This window comes from Phyllobates terribilis, unplaced genomic scaffold, assembly GCF_046119375.1.
Source record: "Phyllobates terribilis strain yellow unplaced genomic scaffold, ASM4611937v1 Scaffold_800__1_contigs__length_655948, whole genome shotgun sequence".
In the NCBI taxonomy this organism is placed as follows: Eukaryota; Metazoa; Chordata; class Amphibia; order Anura; family Dendrobatidae; genus Phyllobates; species Phyllobates terribilis.
The window spans coordinates 380,301-403,259 of NW_027363560.1; the positions used below are offsets into that span (position 1 = coordinate 380,301).

At 44.3% G+C, this 22,959-nt stretch overlaps 1 protein-coding gene across 1 annotated transcript; it reads right to left on the reverse strand.

Annotated features, from left to right (window-relative positions):
* Positions 1-827: 827 nt before the first annotated feature.
* On the reverse strand, positions 828-6,848 carry LOC141240133 (protein spinster homolog 1-like). Its single transcript, XM_073668605.1, has 12 exons — positions 6,641-6,848; positions 6,403-6,468; positions 6,016-6,152; positions 5,516-5,667; positions 4,746-4,815; positions 3,989-4,128; positions 3,744-3,896; positions 3,381-3,570; positions 3,107-3,172; positions 2,331-2,429; positions 883-1,054; positions 828-838 (listed from the first exon to the last, which is right to left on the reverse strand). The coding sequence occupies exons 1-12, from the start codon at positions 6,846-6,848 to the stop codon at positions 828-830; spliced, it is 1,464 nt and encodes a 487-aa protein (XP_073524706.1).
* Between the last annotated feature and the right edge of the window lie 16,111 nt (positions 6,849-22,959).

Below are 22,959 nucleotides of genomic sequence, written 5' to 3' on the forward strand. Positions count from 1 at the left end.
TTGCATTAGACCGCATGGACTCCGCATCACTGTATATGTAGATGTATGCGTTCCATTGTGGGGATGGTACCCGGGTGTGGAGGAGAGGAGACATCCACACCCAGGTGCCATAGTACCTGTAAAAAAAAGAATAAAATAAAAAATATATGTTATACTTACCTTCCGGCGGGCCGCGGTGCGCTCGTCCTCCCATGCCGGCAGATCGCGGTGGACTGAAGGACCTGCGCTGACGTCATAGCCATGTGACGGGTCACGCGATGCTGACGTTGGCAGGTCCTTCAGTGTACCGCGATCTGCCGGCAGCCAGGACGGAGTGAAGCAAGACTGCCGGGGCCATCGGAAGGTAAGTATATATTTATTTTTTTATTTTTAACCATTCTTTGGGGTCACACTATATAAATCCATGCCGTTTGCATGGATTTATATAGTGTGACCAAGTTGTCAAGCACTTTCCAAGTGATGCTAAAATCGCTTGGAAAGCGCTTATCAACCCGCATGCGGAAATGCATGTGAAGAACGCTTCACATCCGCATGTCCCTGGCAGAAAAACGCATGTACAATCCGCATGTACAATCCGCATGTACAATCCGCATGCGTTTTTTCTGCCAGGGGAGATGCAGAAACGCTCAGGAAAAATCCTGAGCATTTCTGCATCGTGGGCACATAGCCTTAGGATAAAACTATTTATATCATAATAATAAGTTAATTGCAGCTTTGTTAATGTTATGTTATGCAGCTTTGTTAATGTTATGTTATGGAGCTTTGTTATGGGGATTGATGTATTATACAGATGCTGGGTATTACATTTACTAATTATGGAGCTAATGCTAATCCAATTCTGTAAGAGATATGATCGGATAATTAACTTATTTCTGCACGTACCTTCAGACTCTGTCTCTGCCTTCTTACGATCATTTTCAACAAAGAGGGCGCATGCGAAAAAGAATCCTCCTCCGAAAACCAGCACAAAGGGGCAAACCATGAGGGCGTACTGCAGACTGCGGAAGTTCGAAAGAGCCGAGTCTGGATTGTAACTTTTGATGCGGTCGGATATCTGAAGATGAGACGAGATAAATAATTATGTATGGTTAATGAAAGTAAAAAAACATAATTGACTGGACACGTTTATGCTGACAGCAGTCAATGGATACCAATGAAATCTGGTGATCATAGAAAGAGAAGGTGCCTCACTGCAGATAGCGGCTCCTCCAAACTATGAACAGCAATGCTTCCAGTATCCGCAGCTCCAGTACTACACATTGTCTGGGAACAGGACACTTGTGACATCCTTCTTCAGCAGATAATCTGTGACGTAACTCCAGGACATCTTGTCTTTGGAGTTCTGCCACCCCGTCAACAGAGCGGAAGAGAAGATGCTGCTCTGTCAACGTGATATCAGGGGAGGCCACTGAATCGCGGGTGTTGGCAGAGATCGGTCCCGGGCACTACAGGCAGGTATTTAGCAACGACTTGCCTGTTAGCCCATAGTAAAAAAAATCAAATAGTCCCGGTGAACCCTTTTAAGTATGTTATGAATAGGCTACAGCGAGTTTTAAAAACTCCTCTGTGACAGAGCATGTCCTATTCTCATCCGTTCTGCGGATCAGACTTGGCCAGTAAAGAGTAACTGTCGTTATAAAATCAATACAGTACACGTGAAAATAAGCAACTTTGTGGTAGATCTTATCAGATAAATCTGCTTATTTTTCCTCCATTAATTTATAACATTCTTAATTCACAGATAAAACCTGTAATCAGTGAAGACAGATTTTTACATTACTGAGATAGGAGATGACAATTGCTGTTGATCAGATTCTATGTACATGGGGGGAGCCTGCCTCTAGCTCCTCCCTCTTTCCTCTCCATAGAATGTTATAAGCACCAACTGTCATCTCCTATCCCAGTAATGCTTCACTGAATACAGTGAGAACTTTGAGAATAAACGATCAGTTCGAGAGGAGAAAGAAGCAGATTTCTCTGAAAAGATATATTCCAACGTTTCTTATTTTCATGTGTACTGTACTATTGATTTATGAAATAAAAATTAAAACTGGGGTTACTATTTCTAGTCTATAGGAATCTGTTAAAAATGGATGGAGAAAGGATGATATACTTTGTACTTCAGTTTTCCATCTGTGTTTCATCCATTTTTCATTGATCCATTATTAAGAGTCAATGGATAAATAAAGTTTGGACAGTCTACCACCTTCACTTTTTAAAAAAACAGATGACACAAGAGAAAAATGGTCTGTTTTGCGACAATGTACAAATGGAAACAGATGTGTGAATGTAGCCCTAAAGTGATGTGAGAATATGTAACAGCTACTTACTAGCCCGATGAAATAGGAGCTTCCAGCTTCCCCCAGCAGGTGGGACCCCGCCATCGATAACGCCTGTGCTGTTGATCGCCTTGCGGGAGAAACCACATACTGAAACAAGAGAATATTCTGAATGAGCAGAAGGAGTCACTGAACCCAACGAGACAAGAGAACATGGACAAAGTGAACATACTTGAAGCCTAAGTTAAAGAAGTTGTCCACTATGGATAGGGCATCAATGTATGATCGGCCGGGGTCCCGCATGCGGCATCCCTTCCGATCAGCAGTTATCGGTGCCGGCGGCGGCTGCCACCAGCCGGAAGTCCTTACCTATTCAAGTCAATTGAATAGGAGGTGGATGTGCAGTACACCGCGGTGACCACTATAACTTGACGGCCAAACACCGCAGGTAAGCCCCTCCGGCCGGTGGCAGCCGCTGCAGATACCAATAACTGCTGATCGCCGGGGGTGCCGCGTGCGGGACCCCGGCCATCCTACATTGATGCCATATCCTACGGGTAGGGCATCAATGTGAAAGTAGTGGACAACCCCTTTAAATGCACAATCAGCCAGGATAGATAAGAAGCCCAGACATGTTGTGGACTGAGATTTTACTAAAGAAGTTTTTAATCATCTTGCGCCAGGTTTATTTTTAGTTGGGAATTACCCAACAGACGCTTGGGCACAGCCAGGATTATGGGGCATTTGATGGGTAAAAACAGAACATAGAGACTGACTACATACATATAATTATAGCTATGATAAGTTTAGCGCTTTTCTCCACTCACCAGGCGGATATCAGTTGAAACTGAAAAGTTCAGGCTCAGAAATATGGTCCCGATGAATATAAACACCTGCAGAGAGTAAAGAACAATACATATAAACATTTGTGTCTTGCACGCTTTCCTATCCCCCATAGGTTTTGTCTTTATAATCCATTCATCCACCCCAGTCTCCGTACATTCATAGACAGCCCCCGCCATAGTCTATGATTTCTACTGCTCGGTCCTATAGCCGAGACCCAGTAAGGGGATGAAAGCAATCTGTACTCCAGGTACTTACATAAGTGGCCACAAGGCTGATGTCTGCAAGAATAATAGCCAACAGCAGGAAAATGGCGGAGCCCAGCAATCCAACCGCACAAACTATAGGGTCAGCACGAGGGTTGTACTTCCTGCATCTCTTGGCTATCTCCGCCCCTGTTCCAACTCCAAGGATGCCAGAGATGACCGTAAGTCCTCCGAAAATCAGACTGCAAAGAAAAGCGGTAAAGAGATTAGTAAAGTAGCTTGAAGAAATGAAATATAAATAATTTGATATAATAATAATTTGAAATATAAATATTTTTTTTTAGAGAGAAAACGGTCATAGGGGGAATTAAATTCCCACCAGTGAATGTCAAATTAAAGTTTGCTAAACTTGTACCTGTCATCATAGTTGGATAGTTGAGTCTGATATGGCGCCTTCTGTAGCATGAGAGCCCGGGCACGCTTCAGGAAAGTAACAGCCCAGAAGCCGAATGCAGCTGCCACAAATTTTACCATAATAGTCCCAAGAGTAGAAAACAGAAGACTTCGGCTGCAGAGAGAGAAAAGGGTAAAAAACTTGTAAATGACGCAGAAGTCACGGGGGAGATCAGTGACATAAATCAATGCACAGAAGACACCTACTTTTTACGCAGTTGGTTGGCATCCATAAGCCATCCTTTGAAGCTCAGTGGTTTGTTCTTTTCCTCTGCAGCTCCTCTGGACGGTTCTTTTACAAATGCAGCCATGAGCAGGACTCCTACCAGGCCCAGAGCAGAGATGATCTGTGTAGATGAAGAAGGAGACATCACATATCACATATACAGAGGTTTCATCACAAAAAGGACATGAGCACAGACTGTTGTGGAACTGGTTCCATTAAAGGGGATCTGCGACGAGGTGTTTGCTGCGCATCTGAGAGCAGCATAATGCAGGGACAGAGACCCCGATTCCAGCGATGTGTCACTTGCTGGTGTGCTTGGTGAAGTATTGATAAAATCCCAGTTTTCTCTGCTGCAGATCTAGCAGTACTCTGAATGCTGAGCTCTGTATACCCTGCCTACACCACTGATTGGTAGATTTTTCTGTGCACACTGTACATAGGCAGAAAGCCACCAATCAGTGGTGGGGTCGGGGTTACACAGAACAGGAGGACTACATGGCACGAGACAACTAGTCCCCTCGTCATAATCTCCTGCTAATAAAACAGTGATTTTTTTTTTTAAAGCATCTACAAGGAGCAGTAAGTGACACATCGCTGGAATCAGGTGCTCTGCCCCTACAGGGCCCCTGCTCTCAGATCAAATGGAAAAACATACTGCCAGATTCCCTTTAATACGATTCAGGAATTATAATTAAGATTCACAGTTTGTCCACAAGATCCCTCAGACCTATTACTTACCCGGAAGGCCCATTGCCAGGCGCCACCAAATGCACTTGTCACTTTAGACCCAATGATGTAACCAAGGCCACTGTAAAAAACAAAAACAAAGTTGTCATAATTTCTGCACACATATAAACATATACATTTTTGAGTGCCTTTTTCCGGCTCCTCCTTCCTACTCCACCCCCTCCATAGACTTCTATGAGCAGCAACTGTTACCCCATGCCGCATAAAGCTACAATCTGTCTTGTCACTGAAGATGGATTTTTATCAGTGAATTAATGAAGGGAAATAAGTATATTTCCTGATAAGATATATTACAACATTTCCTATGTCCATTTAAATGATTTATAAAAAAACAATAAAAAGTGTAAGATCATTCTGAGTCTTCACATTCTTTGAGGAGCTCTTGTCATAAGTGCTAAAAGTCAAACTGTCTAGCAGAAAACTTTTTTGCCCATAGCAATCAGTGCAGTTTTCTCTTAGGGAAAGTCTTGACATTGCTGAAAAAATATTTCCATTTAGAGTCTTGAATCAATTTCCTAGAAATCTGCAGCAATTCCAGAAATGTTTGCTGGTTCACTGCTGATCCTCCCCCTACGTGTTGCGACACCATGATCATTACTTGCGGAGGGGTTTTTGAAACGCCATCCATATGTATTGTACATGCATCTGTAGAGCAAAATCCGTACCGAAAAAAGTCCACAGCAAATCCGCCTTGTCGGACTTACTCTTAGACAGTTTGGCTATGATTCCCTCCTTAAAACAATAAATAGATCTACACTCACCAGCCAAAGGGTGCTGCTAAGTAATACAAGTTAAGCGCGCGGCTGCGCCGATCTCCCACGAAGACGTCGGCAATGATGGAGGGGGCAGTTATTTTAAAACTTGCCTCTGCAGCTCCAGACAGTCCATTAATTAGGAGAAAAACTGTAAAATACTGTGAAAACACAAAAAAATATTCAGTGACCATTTATGAAAGTTTTCTAAGACACCTAAAGAAATACGGTAATGGAAAAATTATAAACTTTTCCTAATTTTGGACCCGCTCTCACTTTTGTCTTGCAAATACTAATGCAAAATACTGATCTACATACAAACAAGTGAGAGGCTTTAGGGCTCATGCAGACGTCGGTGGATCCCGGTCCGATCTCTGACAGCGTGATAGCGATGCTCGGGTCGGAAGACCCGCGGCCAGTCCGTGCATTATTGTCCATGATGGCACCGAGATCCACAGACGTCTGCATGAGCCTTAAGTCTTTATGCTTCTACCAATTAGATCAGTTACCTCATTGGGAACGTAGGACTTGCAGAGAATGATGGCCGACCAGAAGGACATCCCTGCACACATGATGTATTTTCTGTTCCAGCGGTCACCCAGGTATCCATAGATTTGACCAAACAGGACACTGCTGATCGTGAATACTAGAAGGGGAAAAACAAGAGGTCACAGTTAATAGAAATGATTTCTTTAACATATATTTATTTATATTTGAGGATTATTTAAACTGTTGCACTGAAAACACTTCTCCCGTCCTCATCACTGTTTGCATTTTTGGTAACTATAAAGGCGGCCATCATGTGAACGTTACAAAATTGGAACCTTATGATGTCACGAGATTCCAGCCGTCCTCACAAGTGACCTATAGAATAGGATTTTATGTTAAAAGTTTACCTAAGCTTATAAGGCCGGATTTGCTGTCGTCCATTTTAAATGCGCTTTGTAGGTAAGAAATCGCTCCTGCCAGAACAAAAAGAAGAACACGAATGATTATTGTAATTAGAGAAGTGCAGGAATAGACATCACAGCAGCTAACGAGCCTTCTCGTTGGCCATGAAGATTTTCTTCTTTTTTTCCAGTTTTGGGCCTTATACACCTTGCCCCCGACATAAGCCGGTTTACGCCTACTTACCTACGAAAGTGAAGGCAGCTATGAAGGTGACCAGATTGATGAAGGTTAGAACGCCTACAATAATGAAAGAGCGGACTATGGAGACTCCAGTCCGGGCGTGCAGGTCCTGTTCTTCGCAGTTTTCATCCTCATCTTGCTGGTCTTTTCCTTTTTCCACATCTTCTAATAGAAGTGGCATTTTTGGGGTGGAATTGAAGAGAGATGCCATGTTCAACAGAGCCCTGCAAACACTGGAGAAAAACACAAGACGGTAAAAATATTGCATTAGTCTCAGTAAAGATTTCAAAAATAAAGAGAAAAAAAACAAGCATATATATATATATATATATATGTATTTTTCAGATTATAAGACTCACTTTTTGTTCTCCCAAATTTGGGGGGAAAATGGGGGTGCGATTTATAATCCAATTGTAGCTTACCGGGCTGGGGGGGTATCTGCGGTGGAGCAGGGTCCCAGGAGTCAGGGTCACTGCTGCAGGAAGTTGAAGGTGGTGGGGCGATGCTGTGGGCCCCAGACTGGGAGGTGGGGGTGGTCAGCGATGCGAGGCTGCTTCGGGCACCAGGCTTCCAGAAAATGTCAGTGGAGCCCCCGCACTGCCCATCGTTTTCACTGCGGTGGACTTCGGGAAAATGGACGCCTCCAGCGGAGCATGTGTAGATCTCGGCTCCCGAGATCTCGATCTTGGGAGCGGAGATCTCAATCTAAACATGCGCCATTTTCCCAAAGTCCACTGCAGTGAAAACGATGCAAACGATGGGCAGTGTGGGGACTTGTTTGATATTTTCTGAAAGCCCGTGGCCCAGAGCAGTCTCGCACTGCTGAGCACCCCAACCTTCCAGCCCGGGCCCTGCAGCATCGCCCCACTCCTGCCACCGTTGAAAGCTTTCTGCAGCAGCGACCCTGCCTCCTGGGATCCCGCTTCACCGCAGCCCCCTCGACCACCCCCGGGTAAGCTATCGTAAAAGGGGATTATAAGACGCACTATTTTATTAATTTCATTTTTTTCCCATTTTCCTCCCCAAAATTTGGGGCGCATCTTCTAATCTGCAAAATACAGTCTCTGGCATCAATATATCCATAAAAGTAAGAGAAACAATCAAAACGCCAGAATGGCCTTTTTTTCCCTTGTTTTTTTTTTTATTACGGCACCTTCCCCGAAAAATGCAATAAAAAGTCACCCAAACTGTGTATGTTCCCCAAAATGGTGTCAATAAAAACATCAACTTGCCATAAAATGGTGAAACAAATCAATTTTTTTTTTAAATTCTAAAACTATTGTTGTAACCACTTACGGTAAGTAATAACAATAATAATAATAATAAAACAATATGAACCCTGAATCATCTTTCCAGATCAATCGTACCACAAAATGAACGTGGTAAAAAGCACAAAAAACAGTTTTGTTTTTCTGTTTTTTTTTCACCATTTCACCATAGTTATTATTTTTTTCCCCATTTTTCAGTATAATATAACGTTAAATGAATGCTGTTCTTCTAAGCAACAACTCGTCTCACAAAAAAAAAAAACAAGCTTTCACCTGACTATGTGATCAGAAAAATAAAAAAGTGGAGGAAATATTGGCCGTGCTTTGAAAGGGTTAATGACAATTTACAAAAAACGTGTCTATACTGTTATTGGGGATAATTCTATAGGGAAATCTATATATGTCCCCCTATAATCATCTACAGGTTGTCTCCCCCTGGGAAAGGCTCCCATTACTCATTAGATGAAGTTCAGACTTACCTTTCTCTCTTTCCACCGGAGGGCGCTGATAATAACAAATAAATATCACTTTCTATAGCAAATTTTGCAACACAGAAATCGTGAGTACAACACACAATAGTGAGTGGCTGGGATCCGGCCGGCGCCCATAGTTATACACAGGGGCCGATTGTGACATCATCAGCCGGTCACTGGGGGTTCTAAGCCATTGTGATGTCATCGATCTATCTAATCATCCGTCCATCCATGGATTCTGTAGTACTACAACACCCAGTATGTACGTCTGGAAAAGTATAGAACTAGCATGCTCCACCCTCACGTTTTTCATTGTGCTGTGGTCTATATTGAAATTCATGTCCCTCTGGATGGATGGATGGACATGCTGAGTTTTGTAGTACTACTGAATCCATCCATCCATCCATCCATCCATCCATCCATCCATCAAGAGGAACATCAATTTCATTATAGACCAAAGCACAATGAAAGACTTGAGGATGGATCTTGCTAGTTCTATACTTTTCCAGATGTATATACTGGGTGTTGTAGTACTACAGAATGATAAGGACTCTGATGACAGGGCATGCTGACACCTGTAGTCCTATACTTTTCTAGAAGTGCATGCTGAGAATTGTGGTACTACAGCACAATAAGAACATAAATTTCAATATATACCACAATACTGTGCTATTGCTGTATATAGTATAAACAATCAAACAATCATAGGTTCAAGTCTACCAGGGGGAGTAAAAAAATAAAAATAAATATCAACAAAAATTTAAAAAAATATATATAAAATATAAAAAGTTCAATTAACTCCTGTTCCTAATTAAAAACTAAAGAGATAAAAATATACATATTGTGCATCAATGTATCCATAAAAGTAAGAAAAACCATCAAAACGCCAGAATTGCCTTTTTTTTTCTATCGCAGCATCTTCCCCCCAAAAAATGCAATAAAATGTCATCAAATCTTTGTATGTTCCCAAAAATGGTGTCAATAATAATGACAACTCGCCATGGAAAAAAAACAAGAGCAGAGGCTCATAAAATGGTGAAAAAAACTTTTTTTTTTACAAAGTTCTGAAATTGTTGTAACCACTATAATAATAATACTAATGATAATGATAATAAAAAAGCAATATGTTTGATATTGCTGTAATCACGCTGACCCTGAATCATATTTCCAGATCAATCTTACCAAAAAATGAATGCGGTGAAAAGGAAGCACAAAAAACTGTTGCAAAATTATTTTGCTTTTCACCATTTCACCGCACTCGTAATTGTTTCCCCATTTTTCAGCAACAACTCGTCTCACAAAAAGAAAAAAACAAGCTTTCACCTGACTAAGTGATTGGAAAAATGAAGAATAAGAAGAGGAGGAAATATTGGCCATGTTCTAAAAGGGTTAATGACAATTTACAAAACCGTGTCTATACTGTTATTGGGGATAATTTTATAGGGAAATCTATATATGTCCCCCCTATAATCATCTACAGGTTGTGTCTCCCCCTGGGACAGACTCCCATTACTCATTAGATGAAGTTCAGACTTACCTTTCTCTCTTCCCACCGGAGGGCGCTGATAATAACAAATAAATATCACTTTCTATAGCAAATTTTGCAACACACAATAGTGAGTGACTGGGATCCGGCCGGCGCCCATACTTATACGCAGGGGCCGATTGTGACATCATCAGCCGGTCGCTGGAGGTTCTAAGCCATTGTGATGTCATCGTGCGGTGCATGCATATACACTCAGTGTACTTTGATACAAAGAGTCACCTAATGAATCTTTTCATTTGAAAATGTTGAACCCTGATAAGATAAAAAAAAAACAACCTATAGGCTATGTGCCCACGATGCAGAAATGCTCAGGATTTTTTCCTGAGCGTTTCTGCATCTCCCTGGCAGAAAAAAACGCATGCGGATTGTACATGCGGATTGTACATGCGGATTGTACATGCGTTTTTCCTGCCAGGGACATGCGGATGTGAAGCGTTCTTCACTTGCATTTCCGCATGCGGGTTGTGATTTTAGCATCACTTGGAAAATGCTTGACAACTTGGTCACACTATATAAATCCATGCAACCGGCATGAATTTATATAGTGTGACCGAGAGAATGTCAAAAAATAAAAAAATAAATATACGAGGGGCGATCCAAAAGTAATGATAATCGGTTATTTCTATTGCACACAGAAATTAAAATAAAATGTTTTCTTCTCTCTTAGGTACCCACTAGTCCAGGAAAAAAAAATCACTTAAATAGGCCACGATTCACGGGAGCTACATTCATTTGAGTAGGAACTGCCGAGGAGTGAACATCAAAATGGAAAAAAACGAGCTCAGAGCTGTCATCAAATACCTCTGCTTGAAAAAAATTACTACCAAAGACATACACAGCGACTTGGTGGAAACGTTGGGGTCTTTTCTCTTCCATATTCCACAGTTGCACGCTGGGCCAAGGAATTTAGGCTGGGAAGAACATCGACGGAAGATGAACATCGTGAAGGACGCCCATCCACGTCCCTCAATGAAGAAAACATGAAAAAAGTTGAAGAAGTTGTATTGGCCGATCGAAGAGTGACTATCAAGCATGTAGCGGAGGTCACGGGGATCTCATATGGCAGTATTCAAAGAATCCTTGCAAAAGAATTGCATATGAGAAAGGTCTCGGCGCGTTGGGTGCCAAAAATGTTAACCGACGAGCAAAAGAAGAAACGAGTTAACATTTCAAGAGCACGTCTCGAAAAGTTCCAAGCAGACAAGGAGAATTTTTTGTCACGTTTTTTGACCATGGACAAGACCTGGATCCACCACTTTGATCCCGAAACGAAACAACAATCGATGACATGGAAACGAGCCAACGAACTGACACCGAAGAAACTCAAAGTGTCAAGCTCAGCAGGGAAGGTTATGGCGTCCGTTTTTTGGGACGCTGAAGGAATTATTATGGTGGACTATTTGGAGAAGGGAGCCACTATTACGGGCTCCTACTACACAGAACAAATAAGAAGATTGCGGGAGGCTATCAAGGAGAAAAGGCGCGGCAAACGGCAGGCTGGAGTGCTGTTTCACCAAGATAACGCGCCGGCTCACAAAGTTGCAGTTGCCATGGCTACCATACAAGAAGCGGGCTTTGAACTGGTGGAACAACCCCCCCCCCTATTCACCAGATCTAGCCCCCAGTGACTTCTTTCTCTTTCCTTGACTCAAGGAACACCTCCGGGGCAAGAAATTTGACGACAATAGCGACGTGATAACAGCTGTTGGGGATTTTTTTGAGGGTCAAGATCAAGAATTTTTTTCGAAGGGAATTCTAAGTTGAGAAAAGAGATGGACTAAATGTATAGACTTGTTAGGAGACTATGTAGAAAAATAAAAAAAAATTTTGACTATATTCATTGTGTTTAGTATTGATTATCATTACTTTTGGATCGCCCTCGTATATTTACGGCCCGCGCTGTCTTGCTTCACCGTCCCGGCTGCCGGCAGCGGTGGATTGAAGGACCTGCCGGCGTCAGCGTCGCGTGACCTGTCACATGACTCTGACGTCAGCGCAGGTCCTTCATTCCATCGCGAAGTGCCGGGAAGTAAGGAGGAGCACAGCGCGGGCCGCCGGAAGGTAAGTATATATTTATTTTTTATTTTATTCTTTTTTTTACAGCTTTTTTTTAATGGTACCTGGGTGTGGATGAGACTCTCTTCTCCTCTACACCCGGGTACCATCCGCACATTAGAACGCGCCAATTATGCAAGTACAGATGCAGTCTTGCGGAATTGGCGTATTCTAATGCAAGTCAATGGCGGCGAAAATGCAGCGCTTCCGCAAAATAATTGATAGTGCTGCGTTTTTTTCCGCAATGATAATCCGCAGCAGAAATGTCCGCAGCATGTGCATAGCACACGCGGATTATCATTGGGGATCATGGCAGGCCTTCTACCATGCGTTTTTAATGCGTTTCTGCAGTGTTTTTGCTGCTGCGGAAACGCTTAAAAAACGCATTGTGGGCACACAGCCTTACTCACCTCCCATGATAAAATAAAATAAACTATATCACCTCCCTTGCTGGCGCCGTTCCCACGCTGTCGACACTCGCGGTCCCGGGGTTCTCGTGCAGTTATTGTGACATGTGACACTCGTGACCAATCAGTGCTGGCGTCACTGTCTCCGCCTTTGGACAAATCGAACATGAAGAGGAGACCCTGGATGCGGCTGATCTCTGCCTTCCTTTTCATGTCCCATTTGTCTGAACGCAGAGACATTGACGCCTGCGCTGATTGTCACCGGTGTCACATGTCACAACAACAAGACAATGTGAGCCCCGGGGACAGCGAATTCTGACACCACGGAAACGGCGCCAGCACTGGAGGGGAGTATAAGTTTTATTATTTTACGGGGGCCAAGCGTGGGGTATAAACAGGAGTTGTCCAAGTAGTGGATAACTTCTTTAATGCATGTAAATAGAGCTAAAAATATTGCTTGAAATTGGATTTCCTTACAAATTTTACACTGTGTGGCTTTTACAGACTCTTTATTACCCTGCACATCTGGCTGCAGAGTGAGTTAGCTGAGAATCTGTCAGTGAGCTTGTTCTAATGTAAACAACTCTTGTGCGTCTCACAAACAAACTTCAGTTGCAATCACATGGACACAATCATACACACACATATACAGTGGCATGTAAAAGTTTGGGCATCCCTGTTGAATATTTCAGCTTTTTCTTTGCCCTCTATAATTATTTTATTATGATCTTTTGAAGGGCCGATACCATCCATTTTTTTCTTTTTGGCATTGATATATTTGTAAAAATTTGGGGGAATTTATTTTAATGTCACTGGCGATTTGTGTTTTGGTAGATAACTTTACTAGTTTGATTACTTTTTTACATTTCTTATTGAGATCTTTATACTCCTGAAACGCTATTTCTGTATTCTCAGCCATCAAGATTTTGCAAGTGTCACGGCCCACCCTCCCTCACATTATTGAGTACATTATTATGACATTTATTATTTTTATCCTTATTAGGGTTGTTACCATATGTACATTACTGTTACATTTTATATGAATCTAGCTTGTGAGCCCCAATGGGGACAGTGATGATAATGTCTGTAAAGCGCTGTGGAATTAATGGCGCTATATAAGTGAGTAAAATAAAAAAATATGTATTGATATTATGTCTTCTGCTTTCTTTATAATTGTCACTGTTGGAGGATGGATAATCTTGCATGAGAAGATGAGAAGACACTTGGCAGCGACATGGTAAACAGGCAGATCCAGACTTGCCCTCCGCAGGAGCAGTGGCGATGGCTGGTGACTTCTTCATCATCCATTCTAAAATGCAAGATCCTCCTGTATTTTTGTGTGAGCTTTATATCATTTGTTAATAACGGTCATCGCCTACCCCCAGAATTCAGAAGATTTGTGTCTCTGAATATGGTTTAGCGACATAAGATATTGGGTTCGAATGGAGTGATGAGACCAAGTAGTTCAAGGTATATAACTTGCATTGCATGCCGAGTGTCCATATGGCCGAGCGCTGGTATGGATCATATATAATACATATACAATACTTACATAATAGTGCTATACTGTACCAACATTATACTGCCTTACAGTGAGTACCTACATAATAGTGCCATACAGAAACTATATAATAAACCATATAGAGCCATACAGAATTTTTTTTTATTTCAGACAAGTCACGTTTTGGGCTTCTGTATAATTGTCCTTTGGCAGCTTCAGAAGTGGCACGTGTGACAGCACTATATAAATATAAGGGGCGATATGGTGAAACCGAGTATTTCAGGAACACATGTATGGAACTCTGGGTCCAATATGAAATATAAAGAATGTGTTCAAATCAAACCAGCATGTGCTCTGGTTTGGTTATATACTGACAGATAGATAAGGCTCATTCTGTTTTCATTTACTTTGTATTTACTTGAAGTTTAGACACAAGACTATGTTAGGACCTGCTTATTCATTGTCTGAAGCATCTATCACCAATAGTCTTCTGTTTATGGAGGGTTATTGTAAAACATGAAGATTTACATAACCTTTTGTGTTTAATTACTTACCGTATTTTTCGGACTATAAGACGCACCTAGGTTTTAGAGGAGGAAAATAGAAAAAAAATTAAAGCAAAAAATGTGGTCACGATGCCCTGTTAAGGGGGAGGGGGTCTGCTGCTGACACTGCTATAGGGGTAATGTCCCCCGATTCTGATAATATCCCCCATCCTGGTATATATGCCCCCCCCCCTTCCTATTATACCTGGCCCCAATCCCCATCCTGGTATGCACTGCACCCCTCCATCCTGATATGCATGGCACCCCTTCATCCTGATATGCATGGTGTTACAAGTCCGGGTGGTGGAACCTCTGTGCTTCGGTGCAAGGAGGGACCAGAGGGGCGTGACTAAGTGCCTACTCGGCCTGACCAATGTCGCACGGCGGCTCAATCAACTCCGTGAACCAGGGAGGGACCGAGCAGGGGGACCAGGTGCCACTCTAGGACCGACCTTGTGTGAGAGCAGGTGACTCCCACGGGTCAGATGGGTACAGCGGATGAGCACAGCAGGAAGGCTGATGGGTGGTCCGGGTAGATAAGCAGGCTGGTTCGGCAGATAGCCAGACTGTTGCTCCGGGTAGGCGAGCTGGTGGGCACGACAGGTAAGAGATTGGTGCTCCAGGTAGGCTAGATTTAAGAGGGAGGGAGCGCGCGCGTGCCCTAAGCACGGTGCCCGGGTGGCTGCACGCCACAGTAGCAGGGGAGCCGGAGGACGCCGGACCTGGACTGCGGCGGTGAGGGGAACAGCGTCTCTATCCGCCAGGAGGCAGAGACGCCGATGCTTCACATGGCACCCCTCCATCCTGATATGCATGGCACTCCTCCATCCTGATATGTATGGCACCCCTCCAATCTGGTGTGCATGGCACCCCTCATCCTTATCCTGGTATGCATGGCACGCCTCATACCCCAATCCTGGTATGTATGGCACCCCTAATCCCTATCTTGGTATGCATGGAACCCCTAATCCCTATCCTGGTATGCATGGCACCCCTCATCCTTATCCTGGTATGCATGGCACCCCTCATCCCTATCCTGGTATTATGGCACCCCTAATCCCTAACCTGGTATGCATGGCACCCCTAATCCCTATCCTGGTATCCATGGCACCCCTAATCCCTATCCTGTTATGCATGGCACCCCTCATCCTTATCCTGGTATGCATGGCACCCCTCATCCCTATCCTGGTATGTATGGCACCCCTAATCCCTATCCTGGTATGCATGGCACCCCGAATCCCTAACCTGGTATGCATGGCACCCTAATCCCTATCCTGGTATGCATGGCACCCCTAATCCCTATCCTGGTATGTATGGCATCCCTCATCCCTATTCTGGTATTTATGACATCCCTCATCCTTGTCCTGGTATGCATGACTTCCCTCATCCTTATCCTGGTATGCATGGCACCCATCATCCTTATCCTGGTATGCATGGCACCCATCATCCTTATCCTGGTATGCATGATTCCCCTCATCCATATACTGGTATGTATGATCCCCCTCATCCTTATCCTGGTATGTATGGCCCCCTCATCCTTATCCTGGTATGTATGGCCCCCTGATCCGTATCCTGGTATGTATGACCCCCTCATCCGTAACCTGGTAAGTATGGCCCCTTCATCCTTATCATGGTATGCATGGCCCCTTCATCCTTATCCTGTTATGTATAGCCCCCTTACCCTGGTATGTATGGCCCCCTCATCCTTATCCTGGCACGCATGGTCCCCCTCATCCTTATCCCTTTATGTATGCCCCCCTCATCCTTATCCTGGTATTCATGGTCCCCCTAATCCCCATCACACTGCACATAAAAAAATAAACACTCCTACTCACCTTTCTTCTCTCTCCCCCAGCGCTGTGTTCTGTCTGCCCGCACTGATCTTGCCATGTGAGCCGCGCATGGGGTCACTGCCATGCGCAGCTCACAGGGAGAGATCAGCTGCCGGAAGTCACTGCTCCTCACGCTGGGACTGTGTACTCCCATGGGTGTGGAGAGGGAGTGAATATCCATGCCCTTTGACAGCGGGCAAAAGCGATCGCCCGGCAGCAGCAGGAGCCGCACTGGGAATACACTGTGTGCCGCTATTAAGGAGCATGAATATTCAGTGCTCCGTAAGCCCATTTTCCTCCAAAATTTTGTAGGAAAAAAGTGCGTCTTATAGTCCGAAAAATACGGTACTTGATCCCTAAGAGCTTTTTGAATTGTGTACCATTGTCTATGTAAGAGCCTGTATCTGATTTATCTTTCTTCCTACAGCCAGCCACTGTCGGGGCAAAGGTGAATTAGACTTAGTAGTGTACATTTACTATATAAGGCCAGAGAGAATATTACTGAGCAGAAGCCATAAGTTGTACCTGCACTGGTGTGTAGTGTTGTGATACCTGTCCATGCAGTGTTATGAAGATTTCTAGGAGTTCTCTGTCTTGGTGAAATTGCTTCTCTGATATTCCCGACAGATGATGTTTAAAAGCTCCTTGGTGATGAAGTGAGTATATATATGTACTTAACATTTGTATTATAACATATACAAAAGTGTTCGCAATATCATCATATCATACTATTCCTTTAATTATGTATTTTATCTTTTAAATCAACTATTATAAATAAAATTGCGTAACATCGCAAGTGGTTTCCTTCTTTAAAGCCATATCCGAACCTTAGCGTTAAAAAAAACTTGGCAAAACATTTGGCGTAGTCAGCAGGATACGCAGAAGGTTCAGAAGTTCTTTTTGTTCAAAATTCCAATCATCTAGAATTTATAAGGCCTCTGTGTGATAAGGTGTGATAGAGTGACATTGCGTTAAACATGTGTTACACGCACGCTGCTAGGTTCAGATAGGGCGAGACAGGTTTCATGAATTCTTTGGAATCCTCGGGGAACCGTTACTCAGGGCGACCATAGGCTGCAGCTTCTCTCAGGCACACGATAGATTCAATTGCTGACCAGACACATCTGACAAGAGTCTTTTTCAACAGTTTAACAGTGGAATTTAATCTGAAGCATGGCCAGTGCAATTCAGGGATATTACAGCAACAATCTTCATTACAGTACAGTCTGAGTTTCTTGAGCAACCGGTTCCAGTAACAATACAGTAGTTTCTTCACAAGGCATAGTATTACAGTCTCTTCAGTAGCATAATTCAGCATAGATTAGATCTCTTAGCAGCACACTTCTATGCATACACAACCACAGGCTTTTCCTTCACAAGGACACAATAGTACACAGCATTATTTATCCTGCATGGAAATGGAGGGGGGGAGGATTTGATAAGGGAGATGATCTCTGTGATACAATTCCTTCCAGTTCTTATCTTCCTGCCCGATAATACTTTGCACTGTTAGTTCAAGGAGTTTATCTCACCTGTGTTTAGTTTCTTTCCTGATCTGAATCCTGTTCAGTTGCTTTCTGTCAGATCCAGATAACACACCACCTTTCTCTTCGGACTACAATAACAAGTTCCCCACAATCCCCCTGGGACTCTGCTGAAACACTCCCTGGCTCCTGTGACTGTGTTAACCCCTCTAATTGCTGGATGCTACCGAAGCACAACACTTCCTGTCTCCTGTGCTTGTGTTATTTGTAACAGTTATAATAATAATAATCTTTTTATTTATATAGCGGCAACATATTCCGCAGCGCTTTACAATTCAGACAATTTACAGACATTATGGGCACTGTCCCCATTGGGGCTCACAATCTAGATTCTGTATCAGTATGTCTTTGGAGTTGCTGGATGCTTTTGAAGCAACCGCACTACTTCTGCATGTCACACTCTCCCTCCTTTTTGAATGTCGTCCTCAACATTCTTCTTAATTGGTCAATCTAACCAATTCTGAGACAGTGGTGAAAGTTGAGTAACTTTATATACAAATTGGCATAACATTTATAAACATTTATAACAATCTATTCTACAACCTTTTTCTTGTAGTACTCCTGTAAGAAATAAACAATTAACACAATTAACACAATCTCTTCAGCTTCAGCTGGAGCTTTTCGTGCATCTTCAACAAGCTGTCTCTCTCACTAGGCCTTAACAGTTCTTTATTTCTACAAAGTCTTTTAAGGAAAATCAAAGCATGAAAACAAGTCTTTCCACCAGGCAACATCTTCCATACTGCCTCTCAGTGGTGAATACCACTCCAGTGGGCTTACCTGGTCCGTAGGCAAAGATACCTGTTTCCAGTCGACAGTCCTTGGCACTTGACTCGGTTCACCAAGTGTCTCATACATCAGCATCACGGGCCTCTTCACTTCTCGAGTCGACATCCTCCTGGAGGGTTGTTCCTCAGATACCACGGGTTCTTCGGTCACAGGAGTTTCTTCCGCCGCACTCATTTCCCGTGCTTCCTCAGATGCTCCTGGAACTGCCTCTGTAAGTTCCTGCACTTCTCTGGAATCGCTTGGTTCTACATGGTCTGGTAATTCTGCTTCTCCTGAGTGTCGATCGGTCTCTCCAGTGACCGGTGTTCGATCATCAGATCTGAATTGGACTTCATCTGTACTCCTTGGTACAAACTCTGGAGCCTCTGGACTTAGTTCACTCTCCTGAGGATGGTACATCCCTCTCCTTGCCGGTCCGAGAAATAAAACGGTGTGCTCTTCTTCATTGGAACTTTCAAGGTCACTATCTCCCACCGGAGCTTTAATCTGTGGTGGTCTCTTAGTCGATCTTGGTCGATGTCGCTCTGCTTCTGGGAAGTCTTGTTGTGGTGGGAGATAATGACATGGTAGTAATAAATTCTGATAGACTATTCTGGTTTTATTGTCCCCTCCTTCCAATCGGATTTCATACACTGGACTGTCATCGACTTTCCTCTTTACGACCACATACACCTTGTCTTCTTGACTAGCACCCAGCTTACTGGTGCCATTTCTGTTCCATAACATTTTCGATGATAGTACTCCTTACTCTTGCTCTGTCCTTGCATAACCACTTTGGACGCTATGTTGTATGCTTCTGCCATCCGTTCCTTCCATTTCCGAACGTACTCCGGATACGTTCTGTAAGTCTCTGACACAGTAGTATCGAACATGATGTCGATTGGCAGTCTTGGCCATTTAATAGGAAGAAGGTTGAGTAACCTGTTGCATCACTCTTTGCACAGTTATAAGCATGTACCACTTTTGACAGAGAACTCTTCCAGTCTTTCTTCTCGTCAGCTGTTAAAGAAGTGTCACAATTATAGTGGATAACTAAGGAAAGTGTTTGCGTGGAGCAAGACACAACAGTACACAGTTTATAGGTGAAAAGTCTATATTAAAGCACACAGTGTTTTGCACAAAAATGCAGAGAAATCTCAAAGTCTTAAGTTCACAGAATAATGAGTCTTTGCAAGGTTAGTTCACCATTATATATCAGCAAGTCCATACAATGCAGAAGCAATCAAAGAGGCCCGGGTAAAGTCTCGGACAGTGCAGACCAGTCCCATGCTCAGCGACCATCCGAATAAGGAGACTGAGAACTCAGAGCAGCTTACTTGAGAGCCAAAGCAGATGGAGGGCAGAGGTGCAGAGGAACCTGCACAAAACAGCCAGGATCTCAGGCAAAATACTCTAGCACTGGACTAGAGGCTGGGGTGGAGTTATAAGGGCAGGAGGTAAGGGCACATGATACAGAAAATGCCATCTTGAAAAAGGGCAGAAATGTCCCAAAAGAAAATGAAACATTCAGAGTCCTGACATTACTCCCTCCTTACTAGCGGCCTGAGGATGATCCTGGACCCGGTTTCTCAGGGAATCTTTGATGGAAACGAGAAATCTTTTTATGGGGATTGATGTTTTCCACAGGTTCCCAAGAGTCTTCTTCAGGGTGATACCCCTGACATCTTTTCAAATACTGAAGCCGATTCCTGCGAGTCCTAGAGTTAATCACTTCCTCCACCACAAATTCCTCTTGCCCATCAATCACTACAGGCTGTGGAGGTGGCACAACACGTCCCTGGAAGGTATTAGGAGACACAGGCTTCAGTAAGGAAACATGAAAAACTGGATGTACCTTCATATTCCTAGGCAGCTTCAGATGGCAGGCCACAGAGCTCACAATACCGTTGATCTTGAAAGGACCGATGAACTTCTATCCAAGCTTCTGTGAAGGAAAGTTCAACTTTAGATTTTTAGTGGATAACCACACGGAATCTCCTACCTTAAACATGGGTGCTGGTTTACGGAATCTATCAGCCGATCTTTTGTAACGTTCCTGAGCCGAGGTCAGAGATTCCTTCAGAACCTCCAAATTTTGCCTCATTGCAGTCAGCCTTTCCTCTACAGCTGGAACAGGAGCATTAATCGGAGACCTAGGAAAAATACTCGGATGAAAATCCAAATTGGCAAAGAAAGGTGTTAACTTAGTGGAGGCACTCTGAGAGTTGTTGTAAGAGAATTCAGCTAATGGAAGAAGCTCCAACCAATCATACTGAAGATCGCTGATATAGCATCTTAGATATTGTTCCAAAGTCTGATTGGTACGCTCGGTCTGGCCATTTGTGTGAGGGTGATAAGCGGAAGAAAGACAGACATTAATATTGAGTGCAGAGCAAAACCCCTTCCAAAATCTTGAGGTAAACTGCACTCCATGGTCAGAGATGATCTCATCCAGGACCCCATGCAGCCGAAAAACATTTTGTATAATCAACTTCACTGTATCCTTAGCTGAGGGGAGGCCAGTGCAAGGAACAAAATGGGCAGCCTTGGTCAGACGATCAACTATCACCAGGATCGTATTCATACCACCCGATGAAGTTGTCGCGCCCCCGGGGCCGTGGGGTACTCGGCAGCCGGGCCCTCAGATGTTTGGGGGATATCATGGTGGCTGGCCCGGTTCGTGGCCCAGGGCGGACAACTGAAAAGAGGGGAATGTCTATTGGGATAATAGGTTTGTAAATGTTCGTGACGCCACCTGTGGTGCCTGGTGAGGATCACCAGCGCTGCAGCAGTCCACTGAGGCCGGTGTTGTGGCAGCTTAGATGGTATTGCTCCCCACAGGTGGAGCAGGGCCTCAGGGCAGCGTAGGAGGGAGGGGGATGCAGGACAGAGGGGACCCAGCCGGGTCAGAGCAAGAATAGGAGCACACACGAAAGTCACTTCAGTACCTTTTACTGATGGAAGTTCAGGCACATCCCGGAGCACTGTAGGGTGAAGGGTGCATATCAAGATCCTCCCCAGTGAGCGGGTGTAGGGCCTCCTGTCTCTTACCTCTCTGTAGTAAGTTTCTGACCTGCCTGGAGCTAGGCCTAACCTGGTTTCTGTTCTGCACCTGCTGACTTGGTGATAGTGCCTTCTGTTGGAGATCACTCTCCCTATTCTTTGGGGTCTCCTTGATTCCTGACCCTTGTACGTATCAGCTTTTGGTGATCCTGGGACATGTAGTTCGCCAGGGGTTTCAGTTGTTTTCTACTGGTCATGAAGATCCACGTAGACTCGGACCCGGTGTCCGGTATATGCTTCGGGGTGAGCTGGTTAAGCTCCTCTGCCCCCTATGTTACTCCCTTTCCACTCGCCTTCGGCCCCGCTCAGGCCCTCACTAGGCTACACACACTTCAGCCAGGATGCTGCTCTTCTTCGCTGCTCTCAGAGTGTTGGCACACTCCTAGCTCTCTATCCTGAGCTCTGTGAGTTCTAGTCTGGACTCACTCTACAGACTATACTGAACTCTTTCTGCAGGAACTGCTAGGCTCTGGCTTGACTGCACTGAATACTTCTGTGTCTGAGCAGGAACTGCTGAATCACTGAGCTGCCTAGCTCCACCTTCCCTATTTATATCCCTAACGGGTTCCCTCTGGTGGTCTGAGGTGGAAGGTGGAGGTGTGTGTGTGCTGTGGGGGCCTCTTGTGGAGAAATCCTTCTATGCAACCCTCTACGATCTGCGGTACCAAGCGCAGCTGGGAGGCACATTCCCCCCTAGCAAAGCTCAGCACTTCCGGGCTGAAGTACATTTTATAAAACAATAAACATTAACAATCTTCCCTTTATGGGAGGCACATTTCTTAAACGTTGCATAACAAAAACATTATAAACATATAAAACATTTTCAGCAGTTCAATAATGGTGCTCCTTCCGGGGAAGCACCTGTCCATGATAGGCTGGCCCAGCCGGGTCATCAGCCGTAGATGGCGGGAGTTTGCTCTCCTCCCCCACCTTGTGGACATTCAGGGCCATGGGTATGACAGGGGTTACAGGTCCTGCTGATGGAGTGGCTGCCTCGGCCTGCTCGGCGCCGAGCTCGGGTTGAACATCAGGGCCATTAACCGGTGCTTCGGCGTTTTGCTGTTCCTCGGACATTCTGGTGCCCCCCTAGCGAACCGTGGCCTACCTTCCTTTCCTTCCAGTAGGCCACAGCTCCCCAGGTGACAGTCTTCTTCAGGACCTTGCGTCGCTTGCGTCCTACGTCAGAGCGTTCAGCGACGCTCCTTCCAGGACCTGGCATTTCCTGGTTTGACGTCGAGGCATGGGGCGTGTCCGGGGCTTTGCGCGCTTTTGCAGGTGCGCCCCTCAGTTTCCTGCTGTTACGCCCTTCTTCTCGCTCGG

Bases quoted from the DNA above. Each gene is read 5' to 3' on its own strand.
- LOC141240133 (XM_073668605.1), bottom strand. From the start codon at position 6,848: ATGGCATCTCTCTTCAATTCCACCCCAAAAATGCCACTTCTATTAGAA. The intron at 4,129-4,745 runs GTAAGTAATAGG...TCATCTACACAG, and splicing joins CCTGGCAATGGGCCTTCCGG to ATCATCTCTGCTCTGGGCCT. The intron at 3,571-3,743 runs GTACAAGTTTAG...TTTTCTTTGCAG, and splicing joins CTATCCAACTATGATGACAG to TCTGATTTTCGGAGGACTTA.